The 18,341-nt window shown below is 38.8% G+C and overlaps 1 protein-coding gene across 15 annotated transcripts in view; it reads right to left on the reverse strand.

The window, feature by feature from the left end:
* Positions 1-4,349: 4,349 nt before the first annotated feature.
* LOC109892939 (disks large homolog 2) overlaps positions 4,350-18,341 on the reverse strand; it is a 195,740-nt gene continuing 181,748 nt past the window's right edge. For 7 of the 15 annotated variants that reach the window (XM_031826844.1, XM_031826850.1, XM_031826845.1 and 4 more), the window contains 6 exons: positions 16,262-16,312; positions 15,728-15,829; positions 12,586-12,758; positions 6,685-6,797; positions 6,060-6,151; positions 4,350-5,490 (listed from right to left, as the gene is read on the reverse strand). In XM_031826844.1, coding sequence (XP_031682704.1) covers positions 5,384-5,490; positions 6,060-6,151; positions 6,685-6,797; positions 12,586-12,758; positions 15,728-15,829; positions 16,262-16,312 — 638 coding nt within the window. In that variant the 3' untranslated portion in view covers positions 4,350-5,383. Of the gene's footprint in view, positions 5,491-6,059; positions 6,152-6,684; positions 6,798-12,585; positions 12,759-15,727; positions 15,830-16,261; positions 16,313-18,229; positions 18,276-18,341 lie in introns of all 15 variants that reach the window. The other 8 variants (XM_031826847.1, XM_031826846.1, XM_031826841.1 and 5 more) reach the window with 3 other exon arrangements.

Raw genomic sequence — 18,341 nt, forward strand, 5'->3', positions numbered from 1 at the left:
CGTAATCTGATTACATTCAGTTATTTTTAGATTATTTTCCCTTTAAGAGGTATTAGAAGAAGACAAAAATATGTTACCAATTGTACAACATCTATTTTGCAGGATAAATCAATGTTAAAGTTTAAATTGCTGGCTATATATGGATGTAAAGTTTTTTACTTCATGGGTTGGTTATGTAGGCTTCTTCTAACCTATTGCTTTCTACTACGTTAAATTATCTTTACATTAATATATATAGTTTATACATTCAAAAATAGATAGCAACAACAGATTGCCCCTTTAAGTCTATCAAAAGTGTGCGGGTTTGAGCATGTGTCCATTAGGCCTATGGATTTTTTAAATATTTTTTATCTTCATGAATTAGAATGAGCAATAAAAGCCCCACTTTTATTCAATAGGCTGGGATCTGCACTATGCAGCTGTTGCAAGAGCACATTTTTCACGAGCTGTCCACTGGTTTCAAAAACAATGAACAAAATGTCATCAATCTACAAGCAATATCCCATAATGACAAAGCAAAAACAGGTTTTATTTTTTTTTGCAAATGAAATAAAAAAACAGACATGATTTGGAAACGAACACACCTGTCTATATAAGGTCCCACAGTTGACAGTGAATGACAGAGCAAAAACCAAGACATGAGGTCGAAGGACTTGTCCGATACAGGATTGTGTCGAGGCGCAGATCTGGGGAAGGGTATCAAAAAACGTCTACAGCTTTGAAGATCCCCAAGAACACAGTGGCCTCCATCATTCTTAAATGGAAGAAGTTAGCAACCACCAAAACTCTTCCAAGAGCTGACCACCCGGCCAAACTGAGCAATCGGGGAGAAAAGCCTTGATCAGGGATGTGACCAAGAACCCAATGGTCACTCTGACAGAGCTCCAGAGTTCCTCTGTGGGTATGGGAGAACCTTCCAGAAGGACAACCATCTCTGCAGCACTCCACCAATCAGGTCTATATGATAGAGTGGCCAGAAGGAAGCCACTCCTAAGTAAAAGGCACATGACAGCCCGCTTGGAGTTTGCCAAAAGGCACCTAGAGGACTCAGACCATGAGAAACAAGATTCTCTGGTCTGATGAAACCAAGATTGAACTCCTTGGCCTGAATTCCAAGTGTCATGTCTGGAGGCAACCTGGCACCATCCCCACAGTGAGGCATGGTGGCAGCATCATGCTTTGGGGATGTTTTTCAGCAGCAGGTAATGGGAGACCAGTCAGGATCGAGGGAATGATGAACGGAGCAAAGTACAGAGATATCATTGATGAAAAATTGCTCCAGAGCGCTCAGGACCTCAGACTGGGGCGAAGGTTCACCTTGCAACAGGACAACGATCCTAACCACACAGCTAAGACAACGCAGGAGTGGCTTCGGGACCAGTCTCTGAATGTCCTTGAGTTGCCCGGACCTAAACCCAATCTGTAACGATTGTCGAGGTACGTGTCCCTAAATGTATTAAATGTTAAATGTATTACAACTGAACACTGAATACAAAATAACAAAAGTGAAACAACGAAAATCGAAACAGTCCTGCAAGGTTACACAACACAAAACAGGAAACAACTACCCACAAAACTGTGGGCAAGAGCTACCTAAGTATGGTTCTCAATCAGAGACAACGATAGACAGCTGCCTCTGATTGGGAACCATACCAGGCCAAACACAGAAATACAAAACATAGAACAAAACTGAATGCCCAACCCAACTCACGCCCTGACCAAACCAAAATAGAGACATAAAAAAGGAACTAAGGTCAGGACGTGACACAATCAAACATCTCTGAAGAGACCTGAAAATAGTTGATCAGCGACGCTCCCCTTCCAACCTGTCAGAGCTTGAGAGGGTCCGCAGAGAAGAATAGGAGAAACTCCCCAAATACAGGTGTGCCAACGGTGCTTCAACAAAGTACTGAGTAAAGGGTCTGAATACTTATGTAAATGTGATATTTCCATTTTTTATTTGTAATACATTTGCAAAATGTACTAAAAACCTGTTTTTTCTTTGTCATTATGGGGTATTGTGTGTAGATTGATGAGGGGGAAAAAAACGATTTAATCAATTTTAAAATAAGGCTGTGAAGTAACAAAATGTGGAAAACGTCAAGGGGTCTGAATTCTTTCCGAATGCATTGTAGTAGGTATTACAGACTGGGTCAGGGAGAGGTTGAAAATGTCAGTTAATACACTTGCCAGTGCATACTCTGAGAAGGCGTCCTGGTAAATCATCTGGCCCTGTGGGCTTGTGAATGTTAACCTGTTTAAAGGTATTACACACATTGGCTACGGAGAGAGTGATCACACAGTCGTCTGGAACAGCTGGTGCTCTCATGTGCATAGTTCAGTGTTGCTTCCCTAAAAGCGTGCATAGCTCGCGGGTGGGTTCCCTGTGATAGTTTGCAAGCCCTGCTACATCCGACGAGCATCAGAGCCAGTGTAGTGTCAAGATTACGGATTCGATCTTGGTCCTGTATTGACGCTTGTTCGTCGGAGGGCGTGACGGGATTTCTTATAAGCGTCTGGATTAGTGTCCCGCTCCTTGAAAGTGGCAGCTCTAGCCTTTAGCTCATTGCAGATATTGCCTGTAATCCATGGCTTCTGGTTGGGATATGTAAGTACGGTCACTGTGGGGACAACGGCAGCGATGCACTTACCAACGAAGCAGGAGACTGATGTGGTAAACTCCTCAATGCCATCGGATGAATCCCAGAACATATTCCAGTCTTTGCTACCAAAACAGTCCTGTATTGAGTGCGTCCCTGGAACTTTCTGTTTGAGTTTTTCCTTGTAAGCAAGAGTTATGGTGAGATTTGCCAAATAGAGGATGAGGGAAAGCTTTTTATGTGTCTCTGTGAGTGGAGTAACGGTGATGTAGGCTTTTCTTTCCTTCTGGTGGCACATGTGAGATGCTGGTGAAAATGAGGTAAAACAGGTTTCAGTTTTCCTGCATTAAAGTCAATGCTAGGAGCACCGCCTCTGGGTGAGCATTTTATTTTTTGCTTATGACCCCATGCATCTCGTTGAGAGTGGTCTTAGTGCCAGCATCATTTTGTGATGGTAAATAGACAGTTACGAAAAATATAGATAAACTCTCTTGGTAAATAGTGCGGTCTACAGTTTATCATGAGGTATTCTAGCTCAGGCGAGCAGAACTTCGAGACTTCCTTAATTGTAGAGATTGTGCACCAGTCATTGTTAACAAAGAGACACACACACTCGCTTCTGAGCTTTCCCGACGCAGCCGTTCTGTCCTGTATAGATTTGTATTTACCATCTCCTTGTTCAGCCTCGACTCTGAGAAACATAGGATATTACAGGTCTTCAGATCAATTTGATAGAATAGTCTTGAAGGGAGCTCATCCAGTTTATTCTCTAGCACATTCACCAATAGATTGGAGGGTAGAGGCTATTTATTTACTCTCCGACGTAGTCTGGTCAGTTATCCTGCACACCAGCCTCTATAGCGCCGTCTCCTCCTCAGAGTGTCGGGGATTTAGGCCTGGTCCGACTCGTTCTTATTCTGATGTCCAGAAGCTCTTTTCGGTCATAGGAAACGATGGCGGAAACATTATTTTCAAAAAAGTTAAGTTAAGCCCCCCAAAAATACACAAAATAGTAAAATTCTTCAGGTGCCCGTAAAACATCCACCATTTCCTCTGGTGCCATCCTATTATAAATCTTAGTAAAATCGCCAGTGGTGAATAGTCAAGGCCATATGCAACCAAAATAAACTTTATTTCAATTCACAAGATAGAATGAATGCGTGCGTTAGCTTGGACACTGGCCATTGGACGTGACGCTACGCAAGTGAAGCAGCTTTCACTGATTTCAATGGGAGCATTTCCACAATGGCTGACGGCAATAACGGACGTCCGATGGCTATAGTGTAGCAGGGCCGTTAGGGGCATATTCTCATTTCACTGCGCACCACATCATCTGGTTCTGCACTACAAGGGTGTGCATCTCCAATAAGTCACCCCAGTCCGTGCCATTGAGCAAACAGTATCTTCACAGGTGATTATTGCAATGTGATACCTTAATATCCCACAAATTATAACAGTATAACAAATAATGTAAGGACCATTGTTGAACATTGAACTTGTGATAGACCTTAATTAATAAAGTATCAAACTCATGAGAAGCCTGAAAGTTGGTGGAGAAAATAAATATTCGACATAGGCGTTTACACAGGCAGCCCGATTCTGATCATTTCTCACTTATTGGTCTGAAAAAGAGCTGCTGTGATTGGTGGAAAAAAAGATCAGAATTGGGCTGCCTGTGTAAACGCAGCCTTGGGAGCAATTCTTCACATTAGGATGCTTTGTGAATACGGCCTTAGACTTGTGGGTTCACCACAGTGCATTAATATCAGTCCTCAAAGGACTTGGGAATATAAGGTTCGATCTGCAAAAATATGAGTCTTGAGATAATTGGCTTCAATGTTACGAACTCTAATTGGTTTGAATGGTGTCAGCAATTTATATAGTATTCTTTTGAATTTAAAATGAATTGGGCTATTAAGAGTGCTATATAGGTAGATAATTGAACAGAACAAGGCTGTCAATAATTTTGACAAATGCAGATAGAACCTTATTCCCAAGTTCTTGACGAGTAGTTTTCCATTTGCCCAGCATCACCAAATATACAGTTCACTGTCAAACAAGATACCCTTTTTCAAATAAAATGTTTAATCAAAGTTATACATCTTTATAATAAATATTTTCTGTGCTGTTGTGCCCTCTCAAAGCATTTCAACAATGAAAGAATCCGCAAAATAAACAATAAAGTTAATTCTTATTCAAATTTAAAATGTCCAACAAATCTGGATTCACAACATAATAAAATTAATACAAAATAACAATGTAAAAATATCAGGAATATGATGAACTGTGTCCAAGGGCCATGTGAGTGCATAGATGCCAGTCACACAAAATGTCAACTATTGATGTGAGGTGAGCGTCAGAGGACACAAAGTGCTAGCTGTTGGGTGGAGAAAAGCAAAAGAAGCTGATATTATTTCCTTCCCCTCCTTTGTTGGTGTGGCAATGACTTGTATCTGCCATCTTCTAAAATTCATTTGAAATTCCACGCAGTCGAGGTGAACACATGCCCATGTTTATTTAATTTCCTTAACATTTTCTTAAAAATAAAAATCATTAAATATACAAACAGTAACATTTTTTTAGGCCAAAAATGTTTTTTGGAACTTTGTGGTGTACATTCAGGAACATTCATATTGAAAGTGAAAAAAAGAATAAACAATAACAAAAAAAATCATATTAATTGGCTATAATTAGGAACAATATAAATTGCCATTACAATTGATCATATGTTACAAAGTATTTTGTTACTAGCAGTCCAATCTCCCTGCCAAAGTGGTGTGTTCTCATAATTTCTCCTTTGACGGGATCCAGATGTAGGGTCCTGAATGCTCCTCTACCACCATTTTGCAATGGTTATAAATTTCCTCTAAGGTGTCCCCTTGAACAAGGGCTGCAAAACATAGGGAGACATTCAGTACAGACAGACCTAGTCATTTAGAAATGATTTTCTTACAGAATAAAATTGCTCATTGTCCACTGAGAAGGATATTATTTTTTAGTAATGTACATACTGTTCGGGAGAACAATACATCGCACCCATATAACATATTGTCAATTCAAGACAAACATTCTGCTGACGCTTAAAAAAAATCCTAAAAGTAGTTTATCAAATGTACTAGTGGCTTAGTTCCAATTGTTCCTTGTCATACAGCAAATAAGGGTGTTATTTGTCACCATAAAAGTTGAATAAAGGGCATTATCCAGGTAGGGTTGTAATGCTCGTTCACATGCGCAGAATTACAGTATGGATCTGCTTTATAATTTGGGGCGTACAGTATGCAATGTTCCCACTAATTGTAGGATCTCGATGTGCACCAAAATTGTGTGAAATCTATAGAAGGTTAAGAAATGAGGCCTCATAACTGTAAACATCGGCACGGGTGGCACTTAAATCGACACGACTACAACTCTTGTCTAAAAAGAGCAACAATGTTCATCTTTAACTCATGGATACTGTACCTGTGAAAAACTCGGCAAACTCCTGCTCCAGCTTCATGGCCCGGTCAAATGTCTTCCTGGCCTGCTCTTCTGTTAGCCTCTTATTCATCTCCCTGGGGACAGATGTTTGTTGTGAGGCCTCAGACACCATGGGGAGGTTTCCCAGACACAGATTAAGCCTAGTCCTGGACTATAAAGCAAGCTCAATGGAGAATCTCCATTGAAAGTGCCTTTTAGTCCAGGAATAGGTTTAGGGCTGGATTTAATCCGTAGTGCTGAAGAGCTGCGCTACAGGGCGATATCAATTTAAAGGCAATGTTCGGTCATTAGCAGAGACTGCATCCATTCTAATCGCTGTATATGTCGGCTAAATCGGAAATGACCTTCGTATTTAAATTGCTGATCTTCAGCCCTTAATTTGTGTCTGGGAAACCAGACCCATAAATTCTACTGTCTGCAGCTGTTGTATTTGTCAATTCAACTCCCATGTTCACTTAATTGCCTGATTTGCCGCCTGCCCACTTTGGTGACCACTTAAAATACATTCTGCACTCACTTGATGTCAGCGCCTTCTACTGTATTGCATATCCGTTAAACACATGTGCTATGTAATAACATGTTCATGAGTTGTGAGATGAGAACTCACATTAATGAATCGATGGATCTGGGCTTTATAAAGATGGCAATGGGATAGAGTTGTGCTACTTGTAGTCGTTTAATGGCATTCCCCGACACGTCAAGTATGCAGTGTTTACCCTGCTGAAAGAAGAAAGAAACAGTTTATGTACAGTGCCTTCAGAAAGTATTCATACCCCTTGACTTATTCCACATTTTGTTGGGTTACAGCCTGAATTTAAAATGGATGAATACCCCATGATAACAAAGTGAAAACACGTTTTTAGAAAATGCTGCAATATATTTTTGCAATATTTCTCATTTAAATAAGTATTCACACCCCTGAGTCAATACATGTTAGAATCACCTTTGGCAGTGATGCTGTGAGTCTTTCTGGGTAAATCTCTATATCATATTTGAACATTATTCTCATTTGAATTCTTCAAGCTCTGTCAAGTTGGTTGCTGATCATTGCTGGACAGCTATTTTCATGTCTTGCCATTGATTATCAAGCCAATTTAAGTCAAAACTGTAACTAGGCAAACTCAGGAACATTCAATGTCGTCTTGGTAAGCAACTCCAGTGTATATTTGGCCTTGTGCCGCTGAAAAGTGAATTTGTCTCCCAATGTCTGTTGGAAAGCAGACTGAACCAGGTTTTCCTCTAGGATTGTGCCTGTGCTTAGCTCTATTCAGTTTCTTTTAACAAACAAAAAAACTCTTGTCGATGACATGCATACCCATTAACATGATGCAGCCACCACTATGCTTGAAAATATGAAGAGTGGTACTCAGTGATGTGTTTAATTGGATTTGCCCCAATCATAATGCTTTGTATTCAGGACATTGCTTTTCCACATTTTTGGCAGTGTTACTTTAGTGCCTTATTATAAACAGGATGCATATTTTGTAATATTTGTATTCTGTACAGGCTTTCTTTTCACTCTATCACTTAGGTTAGTATTGTGAAGTAACTACAATGTTGTTGATCCATCCTCAGTTTTCTCCAATCACAGCCATTCAACTCTAACAGTTTTAAAGTCACCATAAAATTCATGAGCGGTTTCCTTTCTTCTCCGGCAACTGAGTTAGGAAGGAAACCTGTATCTTTGCAGTGACTGGGTGTATTGATATACCATCCAAAGTGTAATTAATAGCTTCACCATGCTCAACGGGATATTCAATGTCTGCTTTAAAAATATATATGTTTTACCCATCTACCAATAGGTGCCCTTTTGTGCGAGGCATTGGAAAACCTCCCTGGTCTTTGTGGTTTAATCTGTGTTTGAAATGCACTGCTTGACTGAGAGACCTTGCATATTGTGTGTGATGAGGTAGTCATTCAAAAATTATGTTAAAAACACTATTATTGCACACAGACTGAGTCCATGCAACTTGTTAAGCACATTTTTACTCCTGAACTTATTTAGGCTTGCCATAACAAAGGGGTTGAATACTTATTGACTCAAAACATTTCTGCTTTTCATTTTTTATTAATTTGTAAAAATGTCTAAAAACACAATTACACTTTGACATTATGGGGTATTGTGTGTAGGCCAGTGACACAAAATCTCTTACTCAGGCTGTAACAACAAATCACAAGGCACTGTACATAATCATTGAATTCACATGATGTTCTTGATTCAGTGAAATTACTGTTTCTGACAAAGAATCTGGTAATACTTTACTAGAAGGGGTAAACAGTACAAACTGTATAAAGGGATAATTATGCTTGAAGACAAATAATATACTTTAAAAAAAGTTCAATCTTTGTGTGGTTGCAACATACAGGAAACTACATTTTGTATTTCTCAGCCATTGACGTAGTTGCACGTTATTAAAGGCAACATGTTAGCTATACTAATTACATAACCTGGAACATTTAGCCATATGCTAACCTTACCAGGTGGCAGTGATTATATCCTGTTCAAATTCATGATTATATCCGGTTCCTAACAGCCAATTAAAATGACATAGTTGGACGTGATCCAACACTTGTTCATGGAAGTGTCCTTAACAGAAGTCTAACGGCACGTTCTGATAATTAAAGCAACTACATCAAGTGTAGTTGACTGACTGGTCAAATATCTCTCTGTGTAGTGCCTTGCTTCACGTATTTGTCAGATTTTGACATGGGTTAGAATTTCACGAGTCCCCCCCCATTTTTAAATGTAGAATAACATTTACTGTGTTAGTGTGTTGAAGGGGACAGTGTTGAAAAGTAGTGAAATACATGTATTTCAACTATTAATATAATTACATTTTGCAGTAGCTTTGTGGTAGTTGAACTAAATTAAAATCTTGGTAGTTCAGAAGTTAACTTTTTTCCCATGTAGTGGTGTAGCTAACTACTGGAACTCCACACAGTGGTGTAAAGTACTTAAGTAAAAAATACTTTAAATTACTACAAAAGTAGTTATTTGTGGGGTATCTATACCTCACTATTTACATTTTTGACAACTTTTACTTCACTACATTTCTTAGGAAAATAATATACTTTTTACCCCATACATACAAAAGTACTCATTACATTTTGAATGCTTAGCAGGACAGGAAAATGGTCCAATTCATTCACTTATCTTTGGTCATCCCTTCTGCCTCTGATCTGTCGTACTCATTAATAAACACACATGCTTCGTTTGTAATGATGTCTGAGTGTTGGAGTGTGCCCCTGGCTATCCATAAATTAACCCCCAAAAAATGAAAATGGTGCAGTCTGGTTTGCTTAATATAAGGAATTTTAAATTATTTATACTTTTACTTTTGATACTTAAGTATATTTAAAACCAAATATCATTTATTCAATTTTACTGGGTGACTTTCACTTGAGTCATTTTCTATTAAGGTACTGAATCTTTACTTTTACACAAGTATGACAAATTTTACCACCACTGACTACACACAATTATTTTTTGCAAAAAAAAAAATATATATATATGGGTGAAGTAGGCAAGAAGGTCCTTTCTTTTTCAGAAATAGACCTGCCTAATTATCACATGAAACATATATTTTGTGTTTAATGGGCCAAAATTACACATTCTGTTAACATCTGACTCCAGAGTAATCTGTTCTTGCAATTTGTAACTAAAGACTAAAATAAATACAAATACTGAGCTATATTATATGCTCAAAGAAATTGGAAAATTATATTTGTTTATACTAATACAATTGCTCAGAGAAAGAGATATCTATCTAAGAGATATCTAAAAATCTACGCACACCATTGGGCCAAAGAGCGCTATTTTCAGGTTGTGTGACCACAGCACTACCTGGAGTTCACTAAATGGCATTGACACTTGGATTGGAACCGGTGCTATGGACATATGACACGAAAGTAGAGGTCTTTGACCATGCACACCAGCGGTGGGTTCGGCCTTCAAAATAACAATGCGTATGCAGAAAATACCTCATCCCTACTGTAAAATATGGTGGTGGATCTTTGATGTTATGGGGCTATTTTGCTTCCACTGCTCCTGGGGACTTTACCCAGTGGCAGGATATTTTAGCCAAAAACCTGGTTGCCGTTGCCAGGCTGAAACTAGGCCTCAAGAGGATGTTCCAGCAAGACATTAACCCCAAGGCCACATCAAAATCCACAAAGAAATTGTTAATTGACCACAACAAAATTCACACTTGAGCCCCATTTAAAACCTGTGGTTTGAATTGAAAAGGGCAGTCTAAGCAAAGGATATCAAGGATCTGGAAATAATCTGAATGGAGGAATGGTCTATGATCCCTCCCAATGTGTTGTCCAATCACTTTCTCTGAGCAATTGTATTAGTATAAAATAATACAACTTTTTTAAAGTATTTATTTTACAGTATTTTTTGCTCATCTTTATCAAGGGTACCAATAATTATGGACCCCACTGTATGCGTTATTTGACTCGAGGATGAGCATTACAAAGTGTAATGGAGTCCGGGTTTGGCTGTCATTGTAAATAAGAAAAAATAAAGGTGAAATAAAATAAAATACATTACAGGTTGCACTCTCATTGCCATCCATCAGATGGCAGTATTAGTCATTTTAAATGCGTTTATAGCGAGTCCAGACTCCCACACTTAGCCTACTCCATGTAAAAGATTCCAAATCAATCAAATGTATGAAGACACTTGGCTGTATCTGTATCAGATGGAGAATTACTTCTATTTGACAAAGTCATCCAACTCTCCGATTGGCCTTTTCTGTACTATAGGAACTCCGATCAACAATATAGCCTACATTCATTCACATCCGATTGTGTCCTATAACCTACCGCTATAACCTATTACTGCATATGGGACTTTGTATGATACACTTCAATTCACTTCGACAATGTGCGAGATAGGCTATAGGCCTACAGAAATAGAAATGAATCACTCCTGGAACCCTCTCGTGAAATCCATGAATTCAACGTAAAAATGCAAACCTACACATAGGCTACTGCCACATACATAATCGTTGCTACTATAGTATAGGATATATCACATAGACGTGTAGGCCTATATACAACGTTTTATCTGCATTATTATACTCATCCACTTTGTCCCATATAAGTGGACCAGCAGTGGACAGTGTTTCCCTTAACAACAATGCTTGAAGGGAGGGGGGCTCGAACCCACGGTTAATGAACACTGTTGTTACGAGTAACTCGCTTTAGTGGTGTTTGCCACGAGGAAAGCAATGATGGTTATCGTACCTGACAGCTATTTGACAAGTCCATGAGGCTCTTTGACTTTTTTAAAAACTTGTGTACAGACCTCCTTCATATTTTCTCTGTAAAAGTACATGGGGGGGATGTGAAACAGATTAGCAAAAAAGTGGGATTTTGTTATCTACCTAGTCAAGGATGCAATGATCATGCAATGTTGTCACTCTACACTTGAGACAGACCAAGTGAAGGGGAACAAAAAGTAAACCATGGCTGCATTCCAAACACATAAAAGACACACCCTCTCCCCTCAGCCCTCACATTTAGGGAACACTTCTTTTGACGTATCATGGCGTATGATGAGGGTGGAATAAATTCATTTGAAATGGACCGCCCTTGCCCGGAAATATGACACTTGTTCATCCAACGGTTGTGTTCTCAGTTATCATGGAACCACCGCTAGCTGTTGTGTGTGGTTTATAAGCGCTACAGTCAATTATGATAGCATTTCATATCTTGGCTGGTAGTCGAAAATTACAATGTGTGATGTCAGGGAAAGTTGTATGCGCTAGCTAACGTTTCCAAAAGCTAACCAAACAAAAACATCATGACTTTTACGATCCGTGTTTGGGGCGTCATGTGCATTAGTACCACAATTTCTAACTTATTTACATTTGTTTTTACTTACACTTGTATGTTGACTTCTCCACATTGATGTTGGTTTTAAGTTTTGGCAGACTTTTCTTAGCGGATGTACAATCATCGCGATTTGAATTATGTGGCATTTCAGGCCCCGGAGTGAACAAAATTGTACACTCGCAAACTTGATCACAAAACACGGGCCGAGGGAATTACGTTGTCAACTTCCCTTGCTTGGCTAATCGTTTGAACCGACAGCAAAGATGGCCACGGGGATTCCCCCAAGGACATAAGGCGAGGGTAAGTGGAGGAGGGTGTGTCTTGTAGGTGTTTGAAATGCAGCCCTTGAATTTGGAAGTTTAAATATACCTCTCGGGTGTCCAAGTTGACCCATTTCAAGAAATGCTATTGGTTTGTGTATAAAAAGTTTAGGATCTTTGATAAGCGGATGCAGAATTTGTTACAGGAAACAATCACTGCCACCTGGTTAGGTTAGCATAGGGCTAAATGAGCGAGGTTACATAATGGGAACTGCATACACATAGTCAACATTGGGTTTGTGTACCGCTGTCTGTCACCATTTATTTTCTGCCTGTGGAATATATATATATATATATATATATATATATATAAAAATCTCAATTGCAACGACATTGACACTTACCCTCTCAGCCACATATTTGACCGACTGAACACTGGTTCCGTAGAGATTGTCGTTGTATTGGCCCGCCTCAATGAACTTGTGCTCTTGGATGTCCTGCTCCATCTGCTCTCTGGACATTACAAAATGGTAGTCCCGCCCATCGACCTCGTAGTCCCTCCTTGATCGAGTGGTATCTTTGGTACAAGAGAAGGAGGCAAAGAGGTAAAAGAAAGTGTATTTAAATACAGAAAGTACAATGTAAAAGGAGGAAATTGTTTAACTGAATGTGCAAATTATTGTTGAAGAGGGAGTTATAGAGGGGAAAGTGTTTAGAGTGATTGGTTTAACAACATAAGTGTCATTGTGTCCTTGAAACAAATTCAATATGATTCTAGATAAACGTCAAGGACATATTTAATCCCAAATTATAGGGAGATGTGTCTCAAAATCAGACGACAGCTACAGCTGTCCATCGGATGACATTTTTTTTTAATACATTGTCATTTAGCAGATGCTCTTAACCAGAGCGACTTACCGGAGCAATTGGGGTTGAGTGCTTTGCTTGAGGGAACATCGACAGATATTTCACAGAGTCGAAACCGCGACCTTTCAAATGTTTTATTTTTATCAAACATTATCTATTTGTTAGAAAAAGACTAACTTTAACAATCAGGGGAAAAAAGGTTGTTCGCAAGACAACATTTAAAGATAGAGTCCTTAATTGAAACAATAAAGTGGTCCCCCGCCTCGGTTTTGGTAGAAAGCTGAGGGATGGGCCTGGAGAAATGTAACCCCTCTCAAATTCCCAGACAGAGCTATGGATGCAAGGACTGACCATCCATTATATAAAAAATATTGTTTTAAGGCTATATACGATTTATTTACATTGTTTACAAACATTGCAGTGAAATAAGCTTATATTAAGGGGTTCTGATGTGGTACGACAGGTGAACTAAGCATATGAGCCATTTATAAAGTTATATTCTTCAAGAATCAATGAGTATTGATATTTCATTTTCAGTCCACAAATGGCTGTAGCAACAAAGGATTCTAGCCTTAATGTCATTTGTTAGTATGGTCCCACTTTACAATAAGTGACTGATACCTTTTTATTTACAATATAGTTACAAAAAGGCAGGCACAGTGGGATCACAGTGTAGATACACAAACACAAAACTGCCTGTTTGTGTGTGTAAACAAACTAATTCATTGTTCACTGTTAGAACATTTTTCAAAATAACATGATCGTTTTGAACCCATTATAACTAAGCGGAAATCTGGAGGGTGTAGGGTTTTCAGTGTGATAGAATGTAAACCCAGTGTAAGTGTTATGATAATCTAAGGGTTCGATTCAATCCGTTTCGCGGACGTTCAGTGCAATAACACAATTGAAATTTAAATTAAAGGCAATGTCCGCAAGTTCGCAGAGACTACATTCACGGTAAACGCTGCATATGTCAGCTCAATTGGAAATTACCTTTACCCTATAAATTGCCCTGGAGCGCTGAACTTCCGCCATAGGGATAGAATCAAGCCCTGAATGTGCTTTTTGTTCAATCTGAATTTTTGGTATATGTGTTAACGTAAATGTGTATAATAGGGAAATCTATAGATTCTCTGTCGCATTGGTTAAAAAACGTGTCGGTTTTTCCTGGGAATATATAGATTTACCAGTGAGAACAGAAATCTACACATTCCCCACGGTGAATCTATAGATCTCCTGGTAACTGTGTATAGAGAGGCATTTTTGTATTTTTAAATGTCAATACTTCTACATAAGCACATTTTGAACCAAATACTTACAACAGAGTGGAACCTATTCTACTACCTTTCACTACATTGACTTTACCAACAACTTGGTTACACTACATATATTCTGTATACCAGCAACGACGTGGCTTACTTACCTCGATGCCCTGAACTGTTAGCTGCTTTATTTGGTTTTAAAGATAGAAAGATAAGTAAATGAAAACAAACAAAATGAAAACAAAAAATATGACATCAAGTACACAGTGATGGGAAATATACAATAGTATTAAATACTCAAATTTAGTTTAGTCCAATTTTGATAGTCCCAAAAATGCACGTTTTCATGATCACTTTCATTACATGACTTTCAGTCTCCTGATTCTCAAAATCAAATAGGAGCAAAAAAGTTCCAAAACTTTTCTCCAGGCCTGCTATTAAGACAACCATGAGGCGTGTATGTGCAAAATAATTGGATTGTGAGACCACATAATTTTGTACAGACAAGAAATGTGTGAAGAATGGTTTGAGTAAAATGCTCCTTTAAGCCAGAAACACTACTGTCCACGAACCTCTGAACTTAGTAGTATAGCCTCACTATCTTTCATACTGGTCTACAACAGTCAAAGTTTTTAAACAAAAAACTACCAAAACACACAATCCTGTTGTCCGTAAATCTATATCCAAATGTGTTCCCATAGCTTCTGTTGGATTGTGAAAAAAAATAGTTTGTAGTAATTGTTTCAAGAAAAACCTAACCATGGATTACAGTGTCTCCTGGCCCATAGACTACATTCAGTGTGAGGAACCATGTAACATCAAGTTCTAAAATCCTGAACGTCCCTTTAATGGTTCAATTAAATTGCACATGTGAATAGAAGGGAATAATAAGATCCTACATTATTATTGTCGTCAAGAAATCATCTCTGGATAATTTAACCAAGTATGTAATATACAAAACAAAGAACCCAAAAAAACATGTAAGGGAAAAAAATGTAATGCCTTTTGATGACAAATTAGGAATAATAATGAATCAAACACTATAATGACATAACAAATGAAATAGATGGATATAAACCACTACCACAATGGTGTATTGGCAGCACAGTGGAATTTATAAGGGCAATGGTGTTATACACTGTTTATAGGGAGAGCTAATCACAAGGGCACATGATCACACAATTCATTTGTGATGCAGCAACAAACACCCTAAGACAGCGTGGAAGACTGACTCCTGGGTCCGTATGTATCAAGCATCTCGGCAACAGAGTGCTGCTCTAGGATCAGGTCCTCTCTGTCCATGAAACCTTATCCATTTTGACCTAAGAGGCAAAACTGATCCTAAAATCAGCGCTCCTACTCCGAGAAGCTTGATACCCAAGGCCCCTCGTTTCCTTGCGAATGTACAGGTACTTACGCGGCACGCAGGAGCCAAATTTGTCCGGGTATTCTGATATCAGGTCGTCATTGATTCTGTCCTTCATCGGTCCAAGGATTATGACGGGTCTGGTGTAATTAACTGAAAGATAAAATGGTGTCGATTGACTAATTTACAGACGTTTGAGGCTATAACTGTCCCCCTAGCGTTACTCTCTGCAGTAATTTTGGGCATGCAATTCTACTACAATAGCCGCTTACCCATTGTCAAGCTATACCCGAGCAAGACAATGCATGCTAGTGCCAGAACGGGTTTGATGTCTCGACTCAACAAGTGATTACTTCCTGTAAATAACTAGTATGGAAGAACTTGTTGAATCTAGAGGATCTAGAGGAGGAGGTTAACAGGAAGTCATCAATTGTTTTATATCTGGATTTTAAAACCTTGTGGCACTAGTACACATTGGCTTGCATGGATATAGCCTGACAATGTGTAAGTGGCTAATGTTTCACTGACTGAAAAAGTGCTGAGGCATTAACAAGGAGCGCTTTGATGAAAGATTGGAGTACTCACTCTCATGTCGAATGACAGGCTCATAAGAGAGAATCATGTCCTCTTGACTCCCTGGTGACATGAAACAATAAGAAAACAGTTACTAAAACAGCCACTATGAAACAGAAAACGGTTACTAAAACAGCCACTATGAAACAGAAAACGGTTACTAAAACAAACATGTCATACACGTTCATGCTTATTCTCATGATCAAGTGTCTCACGACAGGAGAAATGTCAATCTGGATGAGTAAAGAAGTGATTAGACACTTGCAATGAAAAGACTCTTGGTGTAAATTGTGACTTCGCCATACTAAAAATAGGGACTGAGAGAGTTTATAATGCTTTCGAAGTGAATTGTGACGCTGTTACCAAGGGAGTTCAACTCCTCTGCTGCACTATGCAAACAGGCTTTTCAAGTATACATTTTACAACAAACAAACAAACTCGGAGGTTCTTTTCTCTCGTCTGAAATTCCGAGCAGTGGATGTGTTTTGATTTACAGCTGTGGCCACACATGAGTGTACTGAGTGGATAATCAAACTACAGCTGGTAGGGACTGCCATATGGACCTCAAAAGGAACCCTTGACCACCAGTCAAGTTATGACTAGGGTGATATATTGGTCGCTTCATTGCATTACTTGTCCATACACTTAAACAATATGACATCAAATCAGTTTCTTTAGTCAAAAGATTGTCAATATAGGCCTAATTTAATTTAGGTCACGACTAGAGCTCTCAGGAGGATGATCACATTGTGCGCTTGTCTCAAAACCTAAAAAAAAAACTCTTTGCCACAATTAATTTAACCTTCTACTATAACACACCCAAGTGCCCTGCTTCACTTTGAAGGCTTCAGCATAACACCTAGAAAACCTATATGAACTGTTATCTGACAACTCACAGTTGTATTTAATTGGTGCTTCTTGGAGATGGCATGTTAAGTTATTTAGTTAGTATGCGCAAAACACAGTCACATCAAAATCCCCCCCCCCCATACTAGCCATAGTTCTGCTGTAATTATAAAGTGTCAATCTACTTCACATAATTGTTTTTTTTATTTTTTATTTCATATGAAAATCAAGACACTACCAACATGATCTTGTTCTGCATCTATTTGTACTCTGATCCCGGGATATGGACTCAACATAACATCAATAATAATATATAAGAGAAATCAAATGTTACACGGGTGGGTGTCCATTATTGTCGCAGTAAAATAAAAAGTTGCGACAGAAAAAGAAATGGGAGACAAGAACAGCTTTCTTTTTCATGGGATTCAACAATGCGTCAAACTCATTCCATGGAGAAACATTCAAAATGTACTATAAGTGAGATAATTAAAAAACACAAATATTACATGCCAGGGGCGGCAGGGTAGCCTAGTGGTTAGAGCGTTGGACTAGTAACCGGACGGTTGCGAGTTCAAACCCCCGAGCTGACAAGGTACAAATCTGTCGTTCTGCCCCTGAACAGGCAGTTAACCCACTGTTCCCAGGCCGTCATTGAAAATAAGAATTTGTTCTTAACTGACTTGCCTCGTTAAATAAAGGTAAAATAAAAAAACAAATAAAACATAGCATTGACAGTAAGAACCCCTTAGCATGCCAGCCTAAAAAGAGCTGATCCCATTCAGATGACCAGTGTATATCCAAACAGACAACACCTGTCTGTTATAGAAAGAGACAGATTTACTATAAACAGAATAGTTGCATTAAAAAAAGTAAACACTTTGTTTCCATCTTTCTTTTTTTGTGGCATGCAAACAATCTTAATGTTAGGAGGTGACAGAAATCAAGACAATCAGGTCCCAAAGTGAGTCGTGATACTGCAGCATGCAAACAGGCTATCAAAAAGAGTTAATAAGGTAGCGAAAAAACAAAGAGGGGGGAAACGAGGCCAAACTCAAAAGGGAAATGTTTTTTTTTTTTTTGGGGGGGGGAGTTTTGTTTGACTGAACAGACAGGACCATTCCTAAACCAACTTACTCAGCGTCTTTGTCCCATACCCGTCATCACCTATTCCTGGGATGTCCTACATGGCCGTCCCAAGAGAGCAAAGACAAGGAGAGAAGGCAAGGATAGCCGGAAAGGAGGAAGG

This window comes from Oncorhynchus kisutch, linkage group LG6 (assembly GCF_002021735.2).
Source record: "Oncorhynchus kisutch isolate 150728-3 linkage group LG6, Okis_V2, whole genome shotgun sequence".
Taxonomy (NCBI): Eukaryota; Metazoa; Chordata; class Actinopteri; order Salmoniformes; family Salmonidae; genus Oncorhynchus; species Oncorhynchus kisutch.